Source organism: Salmo salar, chromosome ssa20 (assembly GCF_905237065.1).
Source record: "Salmo salar chromosome ssa20, Ssal_v3.1, whole genome shotgun sequence".
NCBI lineage: Eukaryota > Metazoa > Chordata > Actinopteri > Salmoniformes > Salmonidae > Salmo > Salmo salar.
In genome coordinates, this window is record NC_059461.1 from 33,879,281 (window position 1) to 33,904,280 (window position 25,000).

Genomic DNA, 25,000 nt, shown 5'->3' on the forward strand with positions numbered 1-25,000 from the left:
ACTCTCTCTGTCTGACTGCCTCGCTCTCTGTCTGACTGCCTCGCTCTCTCTCTGTCTGACTGCCTCTCTCTCTGTCTGACTGCCTCTGTCAGTTAGACAGACAGAGAGAGAGAGAGAGAGAGAGAGGGGCAGTTAGACAGAGAGAGAGGCAGTTAGACAGAGAGAGAGGCAGTTAGACAGAGAGAGAGAGAGAGAGAGAGAGAGAGAGAGGGAGAGAGAGAGAGAGAGGGGCAGTCAGACAGAGAGAGAGCGAGGCAGTCAGACAGAGAGAGAGCGAGGCAGTCAGACAGAGAAAGAGAGAGAGAGGCAGTTAGACAGAGAGAGACAGGCAGTTAGACAGAGAGAGACAGGCAGTTAGACAGAGAAAGAGAGAGACAGGCAGTTAGACAAAGAAAGAGAGAGAGAGGCAGTTAGACAGAGAGAGAGGCAGTTAGACAGAGAGAGAGAGGCAGTTAGACAGAGAGAGAGGCAGTTAGACAGAGGGAGAGAGAGGCAGTCAGATAGAGAAAGAGAGAGAGAGGCAGTCAGACAGAAAGAGAGAGCGAGGCAGTCAGACAGAGAGAGAGGCAGTCAGACAGAGAGAGAGAGAGAGAGGCAGTCAGACAGAGAGAGAGCGAGGCAGTCAGACAGAGAGAGCGAGGCAATCAGACAGAGAGAGAGGCAGTCAGACAGAGAGAGAGAGAGGCAGTTAGACAGACAGAGAGAGAGAGAGAAAGGCAGTTAGACAGACAGAGAGAGAGAGAGGCAGTTAGACAGACAGAGAGAGAGAGAGAGGCAGTTAGACAGAGAGAGAGAGAGAGGCAGTTAGACAGAGAAAGAGAGAGGCAGTCAGACAGAGAGAGAGAGAGGCAGTCAGACAGAGAGAGAGAGAGGCAGTCAGACAGAGAGAGAGAGAGAGGCAGTCAGAGAAAGAGAGAGCGAGGAAGTCAGAGAAAGAGAGAGCGAGGCAGTCAGACAGAGAGAGAGGCAGTCAGACAGAGAGAGAGAGAGAGGCAGTCAGAGAAAGAGAGAGCGAGGAAGTCAGAGAAAGAGAGAGCGAGGCAGTCAGACAGAGAGAGAGACAGTCAGACAGAGAGAGAGAGAGGCAGTTAGACAGACAAAGAGAGAGAGAGGCAGTTAGACAGACAGAGAGAGAGAGAGAGGCAGTTAGACAGACAGAGAGAGAGAGGCAGTTAGACAGAGAAAGAGAGAGAGAGAGAGGCAGTCAGACAGAGAAAGCGAGAAAGAGGCAGTCAGACAGAGACAGAGAGAGAGAGAGGCAGTCAGACAGAGAGAGAGAGGCAGTCAGACAGACAGAGAGAGGCAGTCAGACAGAGAGAGAGAGAGGCAGTCAGACAGAGAGAGAGAGAGAGAGAGGCAGTCAGACAGAGAGAGAGAGGCAGTCAGACAGACAGAGAGAGGCAGTCAGACAGAGAGAGAGAGAGGCAGTCAGACAGAGAGAGAGAGGCAGTCAGACAGAGAGAGAGAGAGGCAGTCAGACAGAGAGAGAGAGAGGCAGTCAGACAGAGAGAGAGAGGAGAGGCAGTCAGACAAGAGAGAGAGAGAGGCAGTCAGACAGAGAGAGGCAGTCAGACAGAGAGAGAGAGAGGCAGTCAGACAGAGAGAGAGAGAGAGGCAGTCAGACAGAGAGAGAGAGGCAGTCAGAGAGAGAGAGGCAGTCAGACAGAGAGAGAGCGAGGCAGTCATACAGAGAGAGCGAGGCAGTAAGACAGAGAGAGCGAGGCAGTCAGAGAAAGAGAGAGCGAGGCAGTCAGACAGAGAGAGAGAGAGAGGCAGTCAGAGAAAGAGAGAGCGAGGCAGTCAGAGAAAGAGAGAGAGAGGCAGTCAGACAGAGAGAGAGGCAGTCAGACAGAGAGAGAGAGGCAGTCAGACAGAAAGAGAGAGAGAGGCAGTCAGAGAAAGAGAGAGCGAGGCAGTCAGACAGAGAAAGAGAGAGGCAGTCAGACAGAGAGAGAGAGAGAGAGAGGCAGTCAGACAGAGAGAGAGAGGCAGTCAGACAGACAGAGAGAGGCAGTCAGACAGAGAGAGAGAGAGGCAGTCAGACAGAGAGAGAGAGGCAGTCAGACAGAGAGAGAGAGAGGCAGTCAGACAGAGAGAGAGAGAGGCAGTCAGACAGAGAGAGAGAGAGACAGTCAGACAGAGAGAGAGAGAGAGGCAGTCAGACAGAGAGAGAGAGAGGCAGTCAGACAGATAGAGAGAGTGGCAGTCAGACAGAGAGAGAGAGAGGCAGTCAGACAGAGAGAGGCAGTCAGACAGAGAGAGAGAGAGGCAGTCAGACAGAGAGAGAGAGAGAGGCAGTCAGACAGAGAGAGAGAGGCAGTCAGAGAGAGAGAGGCAGTCAGACAGAGAGAGAGCGAGGCAGTCATACAGAGAGAGCGAGGCAGTAAGACAGAGAGAGCGAGGCAGTCAGAGAAAGAGAGAGCGAGGCAGTCAGACAGAGAGAGAGAGAGAGGCAGTCAGAGAAAGAGAGAGCGAGGCAGTCAGAGAAAGAGAGAGAGAGGCAGTCAGACAGAGAGAGAGGCAGTCAGACAGAGAGAGAGAGGCAGTCAGACAGAAAGAGAGAGAGAGGCAGTCAGAGAAAGAGAGAGCGAGGCAGTCAGACAGAGAAAGAGAGAGATGCAGTCAGACAGAAAGAGAGAGAGAGGCAGTCAGACAGACAAAGAGAACGAGAGAGAGACAGTCAGAGGAAGAGAGAGAGGCAGTCAGATAAAGAAAGAGAGTGGGAGGGAGGGAGAGACACAGTTAGATAGGGAGAGAGGGATATTATTTTGCGTGTAGCGAAATGCTTGTATGGAGATGGAGGGAGAGAGAGTGTTAAATACAGGCTCCAGTGTTGTCCATCTTCTTCCCTGAGCCTCCTCACTGGACTGTCATTAACAGGTCTGTAACCTCCCGCTCCATCTGCCAGAAAACAGACAGTTAGCCTCTGACAAAGACCCCAAAATGGACCCTCGTCTCCTAATAACACCACCGTATCTCCCTTTGTGATTGTGCAGTCCTCCAGGCCACACAAATGTCTACTTTTCCTGTACTCTGTAGCACAAGAAAGAAACCTCAAGCATGCTTGACTTAGGACAGGCGCAGGGCGGGGAGCAATGTGTGTTTTAAATACTTTTTATTTTTTATCGGTGATCTGTGAAAGATGGATTTATTAATTTCCATTGGAAGAGAAATGAAATGTGAGCCCTGAGCCAGTTTTAAGGGAAGTGAACTGAGGAGGTTTGTGAGGGAGGAAGATAGGAATCCTGTGTGTGTGTGTGTGTGTGTGTGTGTGTGTGTGTGTGTGTGTGTGTGTGTGTGTGTGTGTGTGTGTGTGTGTGTGTGTGTGTGTGTGTGTGTGTGTGTGTGTGTGTGTGTGTGTGTGTTGTTTCTGTCATGTAGAGTAGCAGTGTAGCAGCCTCTGACAGTGTCGTGCTGAGTGTCTGGGACGTTCTAATCACACACACCCCGGATTCAAAGGCAGCATGGTAATGTGTTGTTTTTATGCCTAGCACAGGACAGGGAAGTACAGATTGGAGGTGCTTCCCTTTAATAAGAGCTTCTGTCTGCATGGAATACACACACACACACACACACACACACACACACACACACACACACACACACACACACACACACATTCACACACACGTTGCCAGAAAATGATTCACTCCACTATTGGCTTGAGGAGAAGCGGTTGCTGTGTCTCTCTCTCTGTCTCTCTCTCTCTGTCTCTCTCTCTCTGTCTCTCTCTCTCCCTCGCTCTCTCTCTCTCATTAGTATGTCTCCAAGAACATAATGCAATATCGACGCTGCTGTAATGAATGTGTGAATTAAAGCACTTTAATTACAGCTTATCGTCTAGTCGCTTTGGAAACCCTCAATTATAAGAAAAAGAAAAATTAAGATGTTTAGCGCAAAAATGGTTTCCTGCGCTGTCGTCGAGCATACATTAGGTCAACATGGTGGAGTTATAGTAATCTATTACAGGGAAGAACTGGGCTGCCCAAACTTGTAGTCTTTAGTTAGGTGTGTGTGTGTCCAAATTGTACAGTATGTGGGTGTTCTGTCCCCCCTCTCACTTGGTCTGTGTGGGTGTGTTTCCACCCACTCTCTCTCTCTCTTTCTTCCTTTTTGTGTACATGTGTGCCTCTATATGTGTGTGTGAGTGAAAATTTGTGTGGCTCAATGTGTGTGTGTGTGTGTGTGTGTGTGTGTGTGTGTGTGTATATGTGTGTGTGTATATGTGTGTGTGTGGTTGTCAGCATGATTAATAGCTGCTTTTGAACTCTGCCAGACAATGGCGATGTCTGGAGCCAATCTCAAATCGCTCATCTCTCCCTGGTGCGACCGGGGCCATGCTGCAACTGCCTGCCCACCTCCCCCTGCCATGGGGCCTCCAGGGGTCACCATCTACCTTAATGGAGAGGGGACATGTCACATGAGAGAGAGAGCGAGAGAGAGAGAGAGACCACTACTCTGCTGAGAGCCTGCCAAGACTAGAAGTGCATAGCTTTTAGCATGAGACGGATACCTTTCTTCTGTCTTATTAGAAGTTTTATTAGAAGTTGTCCAATGATGGGGAAACTATGTTCTGAACAGTGTTTTTCTTCTTCCCCACACGTCATTGAAATAAGAAACGAACAGATAATGACAGCAGAAGCAGTTAGAATACAACAGGAACATGTTTCTGATGTTTTGTAGCCATGCCTCTTGTGAGTCATAAATCACTTATTGCTCACATTCATAACCGAACATGACCAATCTGTTGTGTGTGTATAGTGGGTAGTCACTGAGCTCATAATCATGTGGAAATGTTCCTCCAAACAGAGATGGACACATTATATCTCCGCTGCTAATCCTTTGAGGTTTGTCTCCTTAGGGATTGGAGAGGGTCAGAGACCACAGGAATAGAGATTTGATCTACATAATTGACAGAAGATGACAGGGAAAGAAAAAGACGGATGTCACTGAAGCCTTTTTACTATGTGCTGGCTGTTACTCCTACACACTCTCTCTCCTTTCTCTCTCTCTTTCGCACTCACTCACTTTAGCAGCTCCATTAACATGAGTGTGAGCTGCTTCTGTAATCATCCTGTGACCATTATGCCTGCCGGCGGTGCCGGCCGTAGCTGTAGCTTTGAGGCGGCAAGGGCCTTTCACATCCTGTGAATAAACCCCAACTATATCAACACAATGGTGCCAATTTAAATGCAAATGCTGACATTCCCATCACTCAGCCCGCACCCCATTTACCAACCCCGGAATCAGGTGTATCTAAATGAGTTCCAGTTCAACCCCAACTGTACACTGATTCTCAGTGTGTGTAAGAGTGTGACGGTTGATGTATGCACATGTATCTGATAGCAATGAAGACATCATTTGGTAATGCCCTCTATAACACTCTGTTTCTGCGGTTTATTCACAGCAGTGTTGATTTGGCTCGTCATCTTCTATTTCTGTTAGCATTTGAATCCCCTAACTGTATTTCTGAATGTGTGGTCAGACCAGACAGGGTGTTCACAAAGGAATGCTTGGTACTCTATAATCTCTACTCACTCACAGCCATTCCTTTTTCCATCTATCATGCAGCTGTGAGTTAGCCTGGTTCAACTAGACTGAATGCTACTCTCAATGGTGAGCACAGGGTTCAGACTGGTTTATCCAGGCTAGCTGAGAGGCCCTCCAGACCAAAACCTCAGTGTAGCAGACAGGCTTGCAGCCCTGTTCCAGCCTGGCCTTAATGACTGGGGCTTAATCAGAGCAGAGCTCCTAGCTCTGGGGCCTTCCTCATTACCAGGGCTGAAGGCAGAGCTTGAGATTTGTGGTTCTTCACGTTCCAGTCCACCCTCAACCCTCCTGGTTCCTGGAATGGTTCCATTGTACATTCCTTAGACTGGAAGGAGCAATTCTGTGAGAAACAGGAGGGGCTGAGGGTAGACTGGACTATACCATTCCGTTGAGATGTCCTCAACCAACACCCTTCAAGGAAGTAGCAGTAAGGTCATTTTTGAAGCTGGAGAAGGAGACAACTGTTTCAGAAGCTGTCTGATCAAGGCTACCCTTGCAATTAGGCCATGATAACTAAACCTAACCTCGTACCACAAGACCAAAACCACACTAATGCCTTAGAAACATAGACTTTTCTTGGCATTTGGTGTCTTTCAGCTTAGTCTCTGCTTGTGGTTCACATTTCAATGCAGCTGCTTGCCTCTCCAGACCCTGGCCTTGTCTTTAGCTGCTTGCCTCTCCAGACCCTGGCCTTGTCTTTAGCTGCTTGCCTCTCCAAACCCTGGCCTTGTCTTTAGCGGCTTGCCTCTCCAGACCCTGGCCTTATCTTCCCTGTGGTGTTGGTTTACTTTATCTTTAATATCAGCTCAACCCTGGCCTACTGAATATATAAGGATTTAGTGTCGAGTTACATTGCTGCTTGGGTAGGATATTTTTCTCCCAGTTCATCATGTATTGATTTCACTGGCAGTAAAATGTAAAATGTGTTGCCATAAAAGCTGATATGTTACCAAGGGGCTCATTTAAACCCACAAAGTAATGTGCCCCAGACACAGCAATACCATGATGAGATTCTCCCCTCGCAACGTGCACTAGTGCACCCGGGAGAAATTTAAAGCACATAATTAACATAAAAATCATTACAATTCAAGTAAATACTGGAGCTAGCTCCATAACCACCAGCTCTCAGTTAGGTCTGTCGCCCCTTTTTGTTGCACCGTACATCATAGATGACTGGCCAGTTATGGAAGTACCTACCCCAAATACAGGGAACCCCCTTGGGAAAGTCCCATTATGGTGACTTTGTGTGACAATGGTTATTTTCCTCGGGTCTGTTACTATCTTACCCTTAAGTGTGTGGAACAAGTAAAATCATTAGGATTTATCTTTTGTTTCTCAAAACACCATGAATACCTATGGATAACAAAGAAAGACATGTTAACCCCCTCTGTATCTAGATATTTACATTTACATTTACATTTAAGTCATTTAGCAGACGCTCTTATCCAGAGCGACTTACAAATTGGTGCATTCACCTTATGATATCCAGTGGAACAACCACTTTACAATAGTGCATCTAAATCTTTTAAGGGGGGGGGGTTAGAAGGATTACTTTATCCTATCCTAGGTATTCCTTAAAGAGGTGGGGTTTCAGGTGTCTCCGGAAGGTGGTGATTGACTCCGCTGTCCCGGCGTCGTGAGGGAGCTTGTTCCACCATTGGGGTGCCAGAGCAGCGAACAGTTTTGACTGGGCTGAGCGGGAACTGTGCTTCCTCAGAGGTAGGGGGCCAGCAGGCCAGAGGTGGATGAACGCAGTGCCCTTGTTTGGGTGTAGGGCCTGATCAGAGCCTGAAGGTATGGAGGTGCCGTTCCCTTCACAGCTCCGTGGTCTTGTAGCGGATGCGAGCTTCAACTGGAAGCCAGTGGAGAGAGCGGAGGAGCGGGGTGACGTGAGAGAACTTGGGAAGGTTGAACACCAGACGGGCTGCGGCGTTCTGGATGAGTTGTAGGGGTTTAATGGCACAGGCAGGGAGCCCAGCCAACAGCGAGTTGCAGTAATCCAGACGGGAGATGACAAGTGCCTGGATTAGGACCTGCGCCGCTTCCTGTGTGAGGCAGGGTCGTACTCTGCGAATGTTGTAGAGCCTGAACCTACAGGATCGGGTCACTATCCTTGATGTTAGTGGAGAACGACAGGGTGTTGTCCAGGATCATGCCAAGGTTCTTAGCACTCTGGGAGGAGGACACAAGGGAGTTGTCAACCGTGATGGCGAGATCATGGAACGGGCAGTCCTTCCCCGGGAGGAAGAGCAGCTCCGTCTTGCCGAGGTTCAGCTTGAGGTGGTGATCCGTCATCCACACTGATATGTCTGACAGACATGCAGATGCGATTCGCCGCCTGGTTATCAGAAGGGGGAAAGGAGAAGATTAATTGTGTGTCGTCTGCATAGCAATGATAGGAGAGACCATGTGAGGATATGACAGAGCCAAGTGACTTGGTGTATAGCGAGAATAGGAGAGGGCCTAGAACAGAGCCCTGGGGGACACCAGTGGTGAGAGCGCATGGTGCGGAGACAGATTCTCGCCACGCCACCTGGTAGGAGCGACCTGTCAGGTAGGACGCAATCCAAGCGTGGGCCGCGCCGGAGATGCCCAACTCGGAGAGGGTGGAGAGGAGGATCTGATGGTTCACAGTATCAAAGGCAGCAGATAGGTCTAGAAGGATGAGAGCAGAGGAGAGAGAGTTAGCTTTAGCAGTGCGGAGAGCCTCCGTGACACAGAGAAGAGCAGTCTCAGTTGAATGCCCAGTCTTGAAACCTGACTGATTAGGATCAAGAAGGTCATTCTGAGAGAGATAGCAGGAGAGCTGGCCAAGGACGGCACGCTCAAGAGTTTTGGAGAGAAAAGAAAGAAGGGATACTGGTCTGTAGTTGTTGACATCGGAGTGATCGAGTGTAGGTTTTTTCAGAAGGGGTGCAACTCTCGCTCTCTTGAAGACGGAAGGGACGTAGCCAGCGGTCAAGGATGAGTTGATGAGCGAGGTGAGGTAGGGGAGAAGGTCTCCGGAAATGGTCTGGAGAAGAGAGGAGGGGATAGGGTCAAGTGGGCAGGTTGTTGGGCGGCCGGCTGTCACAAGACGCGAGATTACATCTGGAGAGAGAGGGGAGAAAGGTGTCAAAAGACAGGGTAGGGCAGTGGGAGCAGGACCAGCGGTGTCGTTTGACTTAGCAAACGAGGATCGGATATCGTCAACCTTCTTTTCAAAATGGTTGACGAAGTCATCTGCAGAGAGGGAGGAGGGGGGGGAGGGGGAGGAGGATTCAGGAGGGAGGAGAAGGTAGCAAAGAGCTTCCTAGGGTTAGAGGCAGATGCTTGGAATTTAGAGTGGTAGAAAGTGGCTTTAGCAGCAGAGACAGAAGAGGAGAATGTAGAGAAGAGGGAGTGAAAGGATGCCAGGTCCGCAGGGAGGCGAGTTTTCCTCCATTTCCGCTCGGCTGCCCGGAGCCCTGTTCTGTGAGCTCGTAGTGAGTCGTCGAGCCACGGAGCAGGAGGGGAGGACCGAGCCGGCCTGGAGGATAGGGGACAGAGAAAATCAAAGGATGCAGAAAGGGAGGAGAGGAGGGTTGAGGAGGCAGAATCAGGAGATAGGTTGGAGAAGGTTTGAGCAGAGGGAAGAGATGATAGGATGGAAGAGGAGAGAGTAGCGGGAGAGAGAGAGCGAAGGTTGGGACGGCGCAATACCATCCGAGTAGGGGCAGAGTGAGAATTGTTGGATGAGAGCAAGAGGGAAAAGGATACAAGGTAGTGGTCGGAGATTTGGAGGGGAGTTGCAATGAGATTAGTGGAAGAACAGGATCTAGTAAAGATGAGGTCAAGCGTATTGCCTGCCTTGTGAGTAGGGGGGGGGGAAGGTGAGAGGGTGAGGTCAAAAGAGGAGAGGAGTGGAAAGAAGGAGGCAGAGAGGAATGAGTCAAAGGTAGACGTGGGGAGGTTAAAGTCACCCAGAACTGTGAGAGGTGAGCCATCTTCAGGAAAGGAACTTATCAAGGCGTCAAGCTCATTGATGAACTCTCCAAGGAAACCTGGAGGGCAATAAATGATAAGGATGTTAAGCTTGAAAGGGCTGGTAACTGTGACAGCATGGAATTCAAATGAGGAGATAGACAGATGGGTCAGGGGAGAAAGAGAGAATGTCCACTTGGGAGAGATGAGGATTCCAGTGCCACCACCCCGCTGGCTCGATGCTCTAGGGGTATGCGAGAACACATGGGCAGACGAAGAGAGAGCAGTAGGAGTAGCAGTGTTATCTGTGGTAATCCATGTTTCCGTCAGCGTCAGGAAGTCTAGGGACTGGAGGGTAGCATAGGCTGAGATGAACTCAGCCTTGTTGGCTGCAGACCGGCAGTTCCAGAGGCTGCCGGAGACCTGGAACTCCACGTGGGTCGTGCGCGCTGGGACCACCAGGTTAGAGTGGCAGCGGCCACGCGGTGTGAAGCGTTTGTATGGCCTGTGCAGAGGGGAGAGAACAGGGATAGACAGACACATAGTTGACAAGCTACAGAAGTGTTGTTTCTTGTATTATTGTCTCTTGTGTCTTTAGAGAACTATATATATATATATATATATATATATATATAGATAGATATACCTGGCTACAGCAGTATTTCCCAGCCCTGGTCCTCCAGTACCCCCAACAGTACACATACTTAAAATATGTGTACTGTTGGGGATACTGGAGCACCAGGATTACAATAAATATGTATACTGTTGGGGGTACTGGAGCAACAGGGTTACAATAAAGATGTGTACTGTTGGGGGTACTGGAGCACCAGGGTTACAATAAAGATGTGTACTGTTGGGGGTACTGGAGCACCAGGGTTACAATAAAGATGTGTACTGTTGGGGTACTGGAGCACCAGGGTTACAATAAAGATGTGTACTGTTGGGGGTACTGGAGCACCAGGGTTACAATAAAGATGTGTACTGTTGGGGGTACTGGAGCACCAGGGTTACAATAAAGATGTGTACTGTTGGGGTACTGGAGCACCAGGGTTACAATAAAGATGTATACTGTTGGGGGTACTGGAGCACCAGGGTTACAATAAAGATGTGTACTGTTGGGGGTACTGGAGCACCAGGGTTACAATAAAGATGTGTACTGTTGGGGGTACTGGAGCACCAGGGTTACAATAAAGATGTGTACTGTTGGGGTACTGGAGCACCAGGGTTACAATAAAGATGTGTACTGTTGGGGGTACTGGAGCACCAGGGTTACAATAAAGATGTGTACTGTTGGGGGTACTGGAGCACCAGGGTTACAATAAAGATGTGTACTGTTGGGGTACTGGAGCACCAGGGTTACAATAAAGATGTGTACTGTTGGGGTACTGGAGCACCAGGGTTACAATAAAGATGTGTACTGTTGGGGTACTGGAGCACCAGGGTTACAATAAAGATGTGTACTGTTGGGGGTACTGGAGCACCAGGGTAGAATAAACGTGTATACTTTTGGGGGTACTGGAGCACCAGGGTTACAATAAACCTGTGTACTGTTGGGGTACTGCAGCACCAGGGTTACAATAAAGATGTGTACTGTTGGGGGTACTGGAGCACCAGGGTTACAATAAACGTGTGTACTGTTGGGGGTACTGGAGCACCAGGTTTACAATAAAGATGTGTACTGTTGGGGTACTGCAGCACCAGGGTTACAATAAAGGTGTGTACTGTTGGGGGTACTGGAGCACCAGGGTTACAATAAAGATGTGTACTGTTGGGGGTACTGGAGCACCAGGGTTACAATAAAGATGTGTACTGTTGGGGGTACTGGAGCACCAGGGTTACAATAAAGATGTGTACTGTTGGGGTACTGCAGCACCAGGGTTACAATAAAGATGTGTACTGTTGGGGGTACTGGAGCACCAGGGTTACAATAAAGATGTGTACTGTTGGGGGTACTGGAGCACCAGGGTTACAATAAAGATGTGTACTGTTGGGGGTACTGGAGCACCAGGGTTACAATAAAGATGTGTACTGTTGGGGGTACTGGAGCACCAGGGTTACAATAAAGATGTGTACTGTTGGGGGTACTGGAGCACCAGGGTTACAATAAAGATGTGTACTGTTGGGGGTACTGGAGCACCAGGGTTACAATAAACATGTGTACTGTTGGGGGTACTGGAGCACCAGGGTTGGGAAACATGGCTACAGTATGCTTCAGAACCCTAATGATCTGTCAGTCGGGAGATCGCCTCCTCCTCCACCACTCTGAGATGGAAATGAAGAGTTCCACTTTTTGCCCCCTTCAGTGTGTGCTCCTTGAGAATTGATGAGCAGAGAGCCTTGTGTAGATCACAGACCAAAGAGGGCTAGGGAGGAAGGTTACTGGAGGGGCCTGGAGACGGAGGAGAGACTGGAGGGGATCGAGTGGAATAGAGGGGCTCTCATCTGGGGCGTGTAGGCCTACCTCGGGACCCACTTCACCACAGGAGAGCTAACTGCTTAGCACCGTCATACTGTATATAGAAATGGAATACATCTCCCTTAATGTCTCTGGCGCTAAGCTAACCTAGGCCCAGTCCCAGGGAGGCAGCCAGGACAGACAGGGCATTAGCATAGTCTTTGGTGAGGCAGTGTTGGGTCAGAAACCTCCCTGTGGGCATGGTGGGGTTCTCTCTCTCTAGTGCTGCCTCTCCTCTCCTGGCCACAGGGAGTGTGCAGCTGAACACTGTATGCTGGAAACACTCGGTTTGTTGTTTTTGACCAAAAAATTACCAATCTTCATTAGAAATAAATACTGAACTTGTTTTTACATGGATTCCGTGACGCGGTTAGCTTCTAACAGCTAGGACCGCTATTTCTTGTCCCGGAATCCCACTTAACAGACAGGTTGAAGCCTGCTTGACAGAGCCGCTAACCAGCTGCTAGCTAAGCTGCTAGAAATCAAGCTAACAAAGTTAGTCCCAGATGAGTTTTGCAATGGAGCCCTTTTTGTCTGGAGAAGTAAATGAACGGTTCCAGCTCTGTAGGAGCTGTCTACTACTCTTTATTTCGGGACAAACTGGATCACTCTGAGTTCCAATACATTCTAAAGCTGCATGATGCGACTCTAATGATGATTTGAAAAAAGTTGCATTAAAAGGCATGAGCTCTGCTTTGTTTTTTTGTGCAGGCTGTACACACTTCATCAGTCACTCATTCACAATTTGTCAAGTACTTGATAATGCTGCAAATTTCCTGGCGGCATCACCATTCTGTGGCCATAATGCCCCCTAAAACAATCCATGTCTTAGACCGCTGCGCCCTTGGGCTGAATATAATAATTATAATTCCCTTCGCCTGGCTGCATGCTCCAAAGCACCTCTCACTCACATGGCTCTCTGTCACGTGGGTCTTTCTCACAGGCTAGAAGTGAAGACAGACACATCGGGGATGCAACTGTGCGCATCCCTATCCAATTCCAAGGTGCATACTGAAGATATTGGAAGAACTTTCCATATTTACTTTTCGTCAGCCAACAAGATGATTAAGCCAAACGAACAACAAAATAACTAGCTTATGTCAATCTACTATCCCCCATAGTACAAAAGTTGACCTATTCTGTGTGAGAAATAAATATTCCAAACATAGTCTGGGACAGTTGTGAGATGCGATAGATCCCAAATTTATACAACCACTAGCATAAAAAAATGTTTTTAAGCAATGAGGCTGACAGAACAGATCAGACGGGCTGCGTATGTATGCCAGTTAGACTGTGCTTCATTTTAAGAAGTTATTTGGCCACTTTAGTTGTGATACAAACCTTAGGACTATGCCTAGCGAGTAGCGCAGCAGTCTAAGGCACTGCATCGCGGTGCTTGAGGCGTCACAACTGACCCGGGTTCAATCCCGGGCTGTGTCACAACAGGTCGTGACCGGGAGTACCATAGGGAGGCGCACAATTGGCCCAGTGTCGTCCAGGTTAGGGGAGGGTTTGACCGGGGGGGCTTTACTTGGCTCTAGCGACTCCTTGTGGTGGACCGGGCGCCAGCAGGCTGACTGCGGTCATCAGTTGAACAGTGTTTCCTCCGACACATTGGTTAGGCTGGCTTCCCGGTTAAGCGGGTGGGTGTTAAGAAGCTCTGTTTGGCGGGTCATGTTTCAGTCCAGGGGAAAAAAATACAACTTTCCCATGGTTCATTTTCATGCCAGTCAGGTAAGCTATACTCCTGTTGTAAAGAGAAGCAATGTGCTTAATATTAGGAAAGTTGAGAAATAAATATAGTAGGCCTAGCCTATAGAAAGCTGATGGGATCCTACTCTTTTTAATAGAGGCCTCAATTGCATAGCATAAAGAAATGTTGCACTACTTGAGCTCATGGGCTCTCATTAAGTGTTTGATTAGATTTTCGATATACATTCACATTTATGAGTGATTAGAGTGACAATAGAGTGCTGAGTACCAGGCAGTTAGCAGGTTTGGTAGGCTATTAATGACCATCAGCAGCATCAAAGCTTGGATAAGCCTAATTAACGTGACTAAACGGTCACATGGAATTTGACTGCCATCATGACTCGTGACCGCCGGTGTAGCGGTAATGAGATCACCGTAACAGCCCTAGCTGAGACCTTACTAATCTGTTAGAGAACCAGTTCAGATTTAAGTGTAACTTTTGTGTGACTGAAGCCTTTAGTGAGTGGTCTAATGCTTTAATATTTAATAATTTCTGCCCTCCAAATTCATATTTATTATATAAATAGCCCCATTTAATTTTGTCTGGCTTGCTGTTTCAAATAAAATTATTTATTTCTGTCTGTTTTTCTTTCACTCGCTCCCTCTTTCTTTTTCTCTCTCTCCCTCTTTCTATCGCCTTTCCTGCTCTACCTGGGTCTTTCTGTCTCTACTCTCACTCTTTTTCTCTCTCTCCCTCTCCTCCTCCTCCTCGCCCAACACTAACACCAGCTCCCTCATCATTATTAAAAAAGGTAAACGAGAACATCACTCTGAGCCAACAGAGACGGTTAATAAGGAAGTGGCCCCTGTTTCTCTTATCGATGGGAGCGGCCCTCTGACACAGCTGTTAATAACAGACCAGCCTTGTTTGTCCCCCGTCTCCGTCTTTGTCCTCTTTTCTCCTCTCTCGCTCCTGTCTTTTCACCTCTCCGTCACTCCTGTGTCTATCTCCTTTTTCCCTCCATCAGTCAATCACTCTCACCTCACTTTGCCTTTCTCAACTCTTATCCCCCCTTCTCTTTCTCCTGAAATCCCTCTATTATACAAATCCCAATAAATGCTCTCTCCATCTATTTTAGTAGTAGTAGAAGTAGTATTGATGGTGTTAACCTTGCAGTCGTAGACTAAATCGTATCCCAATGTCCTGAAAATGTACAGAAAACATACAACTACAACTCCTCACAGAGAGATATGAAATGCTCTGAACAATGTTACATGATCTTTCCTCAAACGTACCCTCTCTCTATTATAGGGGTTACGAGGATCCCATCGAGGCGGAGATGATTGACGAGCAACACCCCTATATCCATGGCATGTACCCGGCCCCCCTGGCCCAGCCCGAGAGGGGGAGCATGGCCAGCCTGGACCGCCTGGCTGGCCGCCGCTCGCCCTCCATCGACAGCATCCGCAAGGACCCGCGCTGGCGTGACCCCGATCTGCAAGAGGTCATAGCCATGCTGGGCCACCCCATCGACCCGGTCAAGTCTAACGCTGCCGCCTACCTGCAGCACCTGTGCTACGAAAACGACAAGATCAAGAAAGATGTGCGCCAGCTGAAGGGGATCCCAGTGCTGGCAAGCCTACTGGACCATCCCAAGGCTGAGGTCCACCGCAAGGCCTGCGGAGCCCTGAGGAACATCTCCTATGGGAAGGACCACGACAACAAGGTGGCCATCAAGAACTGTGACGGTATCCCCGCCCTTGTCCGCCTGCTGAGGAAGACCAATGACATGGAGGTCCGCGAGCTCATCACAGGTGAGTTACAGAGACCATAGTGCCTACTGTACATCAAGAATCAACAGAGCTAAGTTACTGTAGACCGATACTAAAATTAAGACCAAAAAGATTAAACAAATTTCAGTTTGTGGCTGTGGCTGTGGTAACTAGTGGAAACCCTACCAGACGTCGCTCATCTTACTGCTGTCCTCCACCCACTCAGCAACGATGGTATTAATGCCGTTTTAGGGTCTCTGTTGTGTGCCTCTCTTCCGTGTTCTCAGTTGTCAGTACGTCCTTAATGCCCCACTTCTCATCAATGTGATGGCTCGTTGCAGTGATGTATGACAGCATGCTCATAGACGTCCAACAATCTGTTGTTAAAGAGCCACTGAACATGCTGTTTGGCACATTTGTTTTTCTGTTGCTCATTAGAAGAAACTAAAATTCAGTCTTGGAGTTGTGTTTCCTGATCGATTCCACGTTTGGTTAATGATGTTTGTCCCCCATGAGACACTGTAGACGCAGAAGCCTATTTCATTTTCTCAAAATCCCCAGAATGAATCTGAGAAATAGGTAAATAATTTTGACGTTTTTGCTGAGGATGTTTTAGTTGCGCAATTTTACATCTAACTAAGGTGTTTGGTGCAGTATTTCTCAAATTCAAAAATACTTGACATATTGTCTTATGTAAACAAAGTCAGAGCTGATTGGCAGGTCTGTCTAACTGTCTATGCTATTGGATAGAGAGCAATCACAGCAGCTGTTCACCCCATGTTGGTGGGCAAATGGACATCTTCAAATCAAAACCCAACCTTCATTTACCTGTTGTGACGCACGGATGTTCCAAACTCTGTTTTAGACCAGACTGACTTTATGACAAATTATCCTATTTACACTTTGTAGTTTTTCACTCCTATCGATGCCACAAAGGCCATTTTCAGAGCTTGGACTTTTACAATTCAGAGCTTGGACTTGTACAATTTCTCCATCGACATGGTGTCTTGTAGTCTGGTTCTAGATATACCATTAGGGTATTGAAGCCGACATCCTCTTGTAACGGGTGTCGTTTGAAGTAGACCAAGGTGCAGCGGGAAAATGTACACTCATCTTCTTATTTATTATAAAAGAAGGAAAAACCAAAAGAAACACGTATACAAAAACGAACGAACGACACTACACAGTCCCGTCAGGTGCTACATACACTAAACAGGAAATAACTACCCACAATTCCCATTACCAAAACACCCCTATACATAGGACCTTCAATCAGAGGCAACGAGGAACAGCTACCTCCAATTGAAGGCCAAATCAATAAACTAAACATAGAACTAGAAAGACTAGACTAGAACATAGAAATATACTAACATAGAACATTAACCAAAACCCTGGAACACTCTAAACAAACACCCCTCTACAAAAACACATAGCCCAACAAACCCCGAAACACTCTAAACAAATACCCCCTGCCACGTCCTGACCAAACTAATATAACAAATAACCCCTTTACTGGTCAGGACGTGACACCTCTACTATTGACAATGGCTGCATTTCAACTCTAATCATTTCTGTAATCAGCGCTGTGATTTTTTTCACTCCGTCCCTTATCGCACGGCTGACAACAACGGGTTGTGTCTCACGGTGCGTCTTTCAGCACCTGTACTGCCACTGTAGCTCAATTCAACCTCACAAGTTTGTATTTCATCACCTTCTCATTTAACTTCTCAAAGTAATGCCATACAGGACTTCCCTGTCTCACTCTGCCATTTTTCCAACTTTTAACGATTATGACAGGCGGAGCGCTTCACATTTGTGGCAAATAATTTGAAAGATGCATATCTCCTCCTACTTACAGCATTGTAGCGTTAGGTATTTGTTTAATTTAAATGTTTCCTTTATGATGATGATGGGAACCTGTTAATGGTAGTTTTGTAATAACTGCACTGTGATGTACATTTTTTTAGTGGTTTTAACGATCCCAAATTTGTTTAAACGTCACACCCGTATTATACAACACTGGTGAGTTCTACAGACCAACACTAGCTACAGCTCCTCAGCTGTAAATAGGCCAACACTAATTACAGCTCCTCAGCTGTAAATAGGTCAACACTAGCTACAGCTCCTCAGCTGTAAATAGGCCAACACTAGTTACAGCTCCTCAGCTGTAAATAGGTCAACACCAGCTACAGCTCCTCGGCTGTAAATAGGCCAACACTATCTACAGCTCCTCGGCTGTAAATAGGCCAACACTATCTACAGCTCCTCGGCTGTAAATAGGCCAACACTAGCTACAGCTCCTCGGCTGTAAATAGGCCAACACCAGCTACAGTTCCTCGGCTGTAAATAGGTCAACACTAGCTACAGCTCCTCGGCTGTAAAGAGGCCAACACTAGCTACAGCTCCTCGGCTGTAAATAGGCCAACACTAGCTACAGCTCCTCGGCTGTAAATAGGCCAACACTAGCTACAGCTCCTCGGCTGTAAATAGGCCAACACTAGCTACAGCTCCTCGGCTGTAAATAGGTCAACACTAGCTACAGCTCCTCGGCTGTAAATAGGTCAACACCAGCTACAGCTCCTCAGCTGTAAATAGGCCAACACTAGCTACAGCTCCTCGGCTGCAAATAGGTCAACACTAGCTACAGCTCCTCAGCTGTAAATAGGTCAACACCAGCTACAGCTCCTCGGCTGTAAATAGGCCAACACTAGCTACAGCTCCTCAGCTGTAAATAGGTCAACATCAGCTACAGCTCCTCGGCTGTAAATAGGCCAACACTAGCTACAGCTCCTCGGCTGTAAATAGGCCAACACTAGCTACAGCTCTTCAGCTGTAAATAGGCCAACACTAGATACAGCTCCTCAGCTGTAAATTGGCCAACACTAGCTACAGCTCTTCGGCTGTAAATATGTCAACACTAGCTACAGCTCCTCGGCTGTAAATAGGTCAACACCAGCTACAGCTCCTCTGCTGTAAATAGGCCAACACTAGCTACAGCTCCTCGGCTGTAAATAGGCCAACACTAGCTACAGCTCCTCGGCTGTAAATAGGTCAACACTAGCTACAGCTCCTCAGCTGTAAATAGGTCAACACCAGCTACAGCTCCTCGGCTGTAAATAGGCCAACACCAGCTACAGCTCCTCTGCTGTAAATTGGCCAACACTAGCTACAGCTCCTCAGCTGTAAATAGGCCAACACTAGCTACAGCTCCTCGGCTGTAAATAGGCCAACACCAGCTACAGCTCCTCTGCTGTAAATTGGCCAACACTAGCTACAGCTCTTCGGCTGTAAATAGGCCAACACTAGCTACAGCTCCTCAGCTGTAAATTGGCCAACACTAGCTACAGCTCTTCGGCTGTAAATATGTCAACACTAGCTACAGCTCCTCGGCTGTAAATAGGTCAACACCAGCTACAGCTCCTCTGCTGTAAATAGGTCAACACTAGCTACAGCTCCTCGGCTGTAAATAGGCCAACACTAGCTACAGCTCCTCGGCTGTAAATAGGTCAACACTAGCTACAGCTCCGCAGCTGTAAATAGGTCAACACTAGCTACAGCTCTTCGGCTGTAAATATGTCAACACTAGCTACAGCTCCTCGGCTGTAAATAGGTCAACACCAGCTACAGCTCCTCTGCTGTAAATAGGTCAACACTAGCTACAGCTCCTCGGCTGTAAATAGGCCAACACTAGCTACAGCTCCTCGGCTGTAAATAGGTCAACACTAGCTACAGCTCCGCAGCTGTAAATAGGTCAACACTAGCTACAGCTCCTCAGCTGTAAATAGGCCAACACCAGCTACAGCTCCTCGGCTGTAAATAGGACAGTAAATACTAGGCATAGTAGCCTTTTGTTTGTAATGTACAAAGCTTATTGGCTTCTTTGAATGACAAATTAATTGCTCGGGTGTGTTGTGAAAACCTGAATGGCCACCTGGAGCCAGAATAATGCCACTGCTGTATTGTTGTGGAAAGTAATTTCTAAGTCGTCCTATTATTATTTAAAGTACCGGCATATTCTCTGTTAGGGCATTGTGATGTTGTGGGCTGGAGGCATTATTGAAGCATGTCCTGCATTCTCTATCTAAGAGACAGAGAGAGAGAGAACTAACAGAGTGTTGTTGGTAACATGGACTAAACCAGGCTAGTGTTATAGGAATTACAGTTGGGTGGTATCCAGATTTCCATACCGTCAAACCGTTTCGGTACCATACCGGGGTATATGGTAAAATCGAATGTGCACACAAGGGGCGCTATTTTGAAGGTAAAAAGGCAACAGGGATCTTGATCCAGGAGGGGATTTGAATGTCTCTGCTGTAACCAAGAAGCTTGATCTTGACATCTAACCACTTAGCTAGCAAGTTAGCAAACCAAATGCATAGCTGGAGCACTGAGCTGGATATAACTTATTTTTCTAATCTTAGATTTCTTATAGTTATACTTATAGTTATAAGCAGTGGCGTAGCAAGCACCCTCGCAGCACCACTATATTGAAAATCATACCGTCGGTATTTTGAAAAACACCCCTGTATATGGTTTAAACAGTATATGGCTCAAGCTCAGTAGGAATATGCTGTGTTAAACATTCGCCATGACTTGTTAAATTCTCACTGAATGACGTGTGTCTTTCTCCAGCCACATCACACCACTAATCTCAACAGGATTGGTTTGACCTGACACGCATTCAGCAGGAATGTGGGGAATGGGATCTGAGAGAGGCCTTTTTTGCTTTGGACATGTGAAACTGAGAGGGCAAATAGCAGTTTACACGTCAGGAGGCAACCTTTAGGAGTGGACGATTTGAGCAACACATAGTTTTCCCATGGGACTAGCTCAAGAATGCTTTGGTAACACTTTGTATGAAGTATATAGAGTGCCTTCAGAAAGTTTTCATACCCCTTGACTTTTTCCACATTTTGTTGTGTTAGAGCCTGCATTTAAAATGGATTCCATTGCAATTTTTGGTCACTGGAATACACACAATACCCCATAATGTCAAAGTGGAATTATGTTTTTGAAATGATTACAAATTAATAAAAAATTAAAAACTGAAATGTCTTGAGTCAATAAGTATTCAACCCCTTTGTTATGGCAAACCTAAATAAGTCCATGAGTAAAAATCTGCTTAATAAGTTGCATGGACTGTGCAATAATAGTGCTTAACATGATTTTTGAATGACTATCTCTGTTCCCCCACACATACAATTATCTATCTGTTAGGTCCCTCAGTCGAGCAGTGAATTTCAAACACAGATTCAACCACAAAGACCAGGGAGGTTTTCCAATGCCTCACAAGGAAGAGCACCTATTGGTAGATGGGTAAAAAAAGCAGACATTGAATATCCCTTTGAGCATGGTGAAGTTATTAATTACACTTTGGACGGCTGTATCAATACACCCAGTCACTACATAGATACAGGCGTCCTTTCTAACTCAGTTGCCAGAGAGGAAGGAAACCGCTCAGAAATTTCACCATGAGGCCAATGGTGACTTTAAAACAGTTACAGAGTTTAATGGCTGTGATAGGAGAAAACTGAGGATGGATCAACAACATTGTAGTTACTCCACAATACTAACCTAATTGACAGAGTGAAAAGAAGGAAGCTAGTACTGAATAAAAAATATTCCAGAATCCTAGAGGACAACCTGGTTCAGTCTGCTTTCCACCAGACACTGGGAGATGAATTCACCTTTCAGCTGGACAATAACCTAAAACACAAATCTATACTGGAGTTGCTTACCAAGAGAGTGAATGTTCATGAGTGGTCTACTTACAGTTTTGATTTAAATTTACTTGAAAATCTATGGCAAGAACTGAAAATGGTTGTCAAGCAATGATCAACAACCAATTTAACAGAACTTGAAGAATTTTTAAATAATAATTGACAAATGTTGCACAAAACAGGTGTGGAAATCTCTTAGGAAATTACCCAGAAATACTCCCTGCCAAAGGTGCTTCTACAAAGTATTGACTCAGTAGTGAACATTTATGTAAATTAGATATTTCTGTATATCATTTTCAATTAATTTGCAAACATTTCTAAAAACATGTTTTCACTTTGTCATTATGGGGTATTGTGTGTAGATGGGTGAGAGAGAGAAAACAATATTTAATCAATTTTGAATTCAGGCTGTAACACAAGAAAATGTGGTATAAGTCACAGGGTATGAATACTTTCTGAAGGCACTGCACATATGTGTATCATGTATCATGTGCTCTGTAATGCATTATAACACGCTTATAATGAATTATGTGTTGTGACTGACTATAAGCGGTAATAACATCTTATGGTGCTTTCACAGAAAATGGCAGGATGGAAGGACTGTCTGTGAAGGACAGATGTTGGTTCACTTGTTTTTTCTTGTTGAATATAGAGGAGAAGATGTGTGCAGCACATGGTGGTGTAGTGGAATATCTCTATGTAGTCTACTGTATGTATGGTCACTCTGACTGAGAAGTCTGTGTGTGGGAGGAGGGACGGCTGTGCCCAGATAAAAATAACCTCCCACCGCAAGACAGGGAAACAGAGGAAAACCCCTCCCCTATATCTCCCTGTCTTTCTCTTTATCTCTCCCCCTCTCTCTCTATTGGTCTATTCACTTCTCTCTCTTTCTCCCCAGCTCTCTCTTGCTCTCTCCTTCTCATTCCCTCTTTCCTTCTCTCTCTCTCTCTCTCTCATTTTCTTTCTCCCTCTCCTCCCTCTTTCTTTCCATCCCAGGCCTGACCATATGCTTTAGCTGCGAGAGCGAGGCCTCTATGAAAACAGCACCGTCACAATGTGTGATCAGTTTACAGCGTGCCCCACACTGGGCATGTTTTTCTACAATTAAATATAATTGGAGCTTTAAAAATAGACCGTTTTTTTATGGTCATCCACATGCATTTTAAATGGATTTGTGCTGTCCCCAAAACCAAGGCCAGTTCTGTTCTTGCAGGGAAGGGTTGACGTGGAACTAACCAAACGGTATCATATTTTTTATTTGTAGTGCTTCCCTTTTCTCTTTTTCCTCCTGAATATAGGCCTGCGCCCTCTAGCAAACACATAACTAAAAAAGTAGATGATCGTGGAGTGCATTTGTCTCATATATTTTCCATTCATAGACATTAGTGAACAGAGATTTGTGGGCAAACAACTACTAAACAGGTGTTCATTCCTTGTTCTCTACTGTAATCCAACATTCATAGAGCTGCTGAGCACTCTCCCTCTCTCCCAGGAGCTGAGTTGTGGATGTGCTGTGTGTTGTGTGTGTGTGTGTGTGTGTGTGTGTGTGTGTGTGTGTGTGTGTGTGTGTGTGTGTGTGTGTGTGTGTGTGTGTGTGTGTGTGTGTGTGTGTGTGTGTGTGTGTGTGTGTTTGTGTGTGTGTGTACCTGCATGCGAGCTCGTGCATGCATGTTTGTGTGCATGTATATTTGTATGTGTGTGTGTTAGTGTGTTTACGTGGCTTGACTCACAGGCTGCTGGCCTGGTGTTGGTGCATCAGTAGTACCTCTCCAGAATGCAGAGAAAAGGCTGTTGTGTTGTAATGTGATCCAGACAGACCCAGTGTAGTATATAGGGACTAGATAGCAGGGGAGTGTATATGGACTAGGTAGCAGGGGAGTATATAGGGACTAGGTAGCAGGGGAGTGTATAGGGACTAGGTAGCAGGGGAGTGTATATGGAATAGGTAGCAGGGGAGTGTATAGGGACTAGATAGCAGGGGAGTGTATATGGAATAGGTAGCAGGGGAGTGTATAGGGACTAGGTAGCAGGGGAGGTTATAGGGACTAGGTAGCAGGGGAGTGTATATGGAATAGGTAGCAGGGGAGTGTATAGGGACTAGGTAGCAGGGGAGTGTATAGGGACTAGGTAGCAGGGGAGTGTATATGGAATAGGTAGCAGGGGAGTGTATAGGGACTAGATAGCAGGGGAGTGTATATGGAATAGGTAGCAGGGGAGTGTATAGGGACTAGGTAGCAGGGGAGGTTATAGGGACTAGGTAGCAGGGGAGTGTATATGGAATAGGTAGCAGGGGAGTGTATAGGGACTAGGTAGCAGGGGAGTGTATAGGGAATAGGTAGCAGGGGAGTGTATAGGGACTAGGTAGCAGGGGAGTGTATAGGGAATAGGTAGCAGGGGAGTGTATAGGGAATAGGTAGCAGGGGAGTGCATAGGGACTAGGTAGCAGGGGAGTGTATAGGGACTAGGTAGCAGGGGAGTGCATAGGGAATAGGTAGCAGGGGAGTGTATAGGGACTAGGTAGCAGGGGAGTGTATAGGGAATAGGTAGCAGGGGAGTGTATAGGGACTAGGTAGCAGGGGAGTGTATAGGGACTAGGTAGCAGGGGAGTGCATAGGGAATAGGTAGCAGGGGAGTGTATAGGGACTAGGTAGCAGGGGAGTGTATAGGGAATAGGTAGCAGGGGAGTGTATAGGGACGAGGTAGCAGGGGAGTGTATAGGGACTAGGTAGCAGGGGAGTGTATAGGGACTAGGTAGCAGGGGAGTGTATATGGAATAGGTAGCAGGGGAGTGTATAGGGACTAGATAGCAGGGGAGTGTATATGGAATAGGTAGCAGGGGAGTGTATAGGGACTAGGTAGCAGGGGAGGTTATAGGGACTAGGTAGCAGGGGAGTGTATATGGAATAGGTAGCAGGGGAGTGTATAGGGACTAGGTAGCAGGGGAGTGTATAGGGAATAGGTAGCAGGGGAGTGTATAGGGACTAGGTAGCAGGGGAGTGTATAGGGAATAGGTAGCAGGGGAGTGTATAGGGAATAGGTAGCAGGGGAGTGCATAGGGACTAGGTAGCAGGGGAGTGTATAGGGAATAGGTAGCAGGGGAGTGTATAGGGACTAGGTAGCAGGGGAGTGTATAGGGAATAGGTAGCAGGGGAGTGTATAGGGAATAGGTAGCAGGGGAGTGCATAGGGACTAGGTAGCAGGGGAGTGTATAGGGACTAGGTAGCAGGGGAGTGCATAGGGAATAGGTAGCAGGGGAGTGTAGGGACTAGGTAGCAGGGGAGTGTATAGGGAATAGGTAGCAGGGGAGTGTATAGGGACTAGGTAGCAGGGGAGTGTATAGGGACTAGGTAGCAGGGGAGTGCATAGGGAATAGGTAGCAGGGGAGTGTATAGAGACTAGGTAGCAGGGGAGTGTATAGGGAATAGGTAGCAGGGGAGTGTATAGGGACGAGGTAGCAGGGGAGTGTATAGGGACTAGGTAGCAGGGGAGTGTATAGGGAATAGGAAGCAGGGGAGTGTATAGGGACTAGGTAGCAGGGGAGTGCATAGGGAATAGGTAGCAGGGGAGTGCATAGGGAATAGGTAGCAGGGGAGTGTATAGGGACTAGGTAGCAGGGGAGTGTATAGGGACTAGGTAGCAGAGGAGTATATATGGAATAGGTAGCAGGGGAGTGTATAGGGACTAGGTAGCAGGGGAGTGTATATGGACTAGGTAGCAGGGGAGTGTATAGGGACTAGGTAGCAGGGGAGTGTATATGGACTAGGTAGCAGGGGAGTGTATATGGACTAGGTAGCAGGGGAGTGTATAGGGACTAGGTAGCAGGGGAGTGTATAGGGACTAGGTAGCAGGGGAGTGTATATGGAATAGG

At 47.1% G+C, this 25,000-nt stretch overlaps 1 protein-coding gene across 19 annotated transcripts in view; it reads left to right on the forward strand.

Annotated features, from left to right (window-relative positions):
* The window catches only part of LOC106580487 (armadillo repeat protein deleted in velo-cardio-facial syndrome homolog), a 373,356-nt gene that overhangs the window by 253,839 nt on the left and 94,517 nt on the right, over positions 1-25,000 (forward strand). For all 19 annotated transcript variants that reach the window (XM_045703240.1, XM_045703244.1, XM_045703245.1 and 16 more), the window contains one exon: positions 14,952-15,454. In XM_045703240.1, the coding sequence (XP_045559196.1) occupies positions 14,952-15,454 (503 nt within the window). The remainder of the gene's footprint in view (positions 1-14,951; positions 15,455-25,000) is intronic.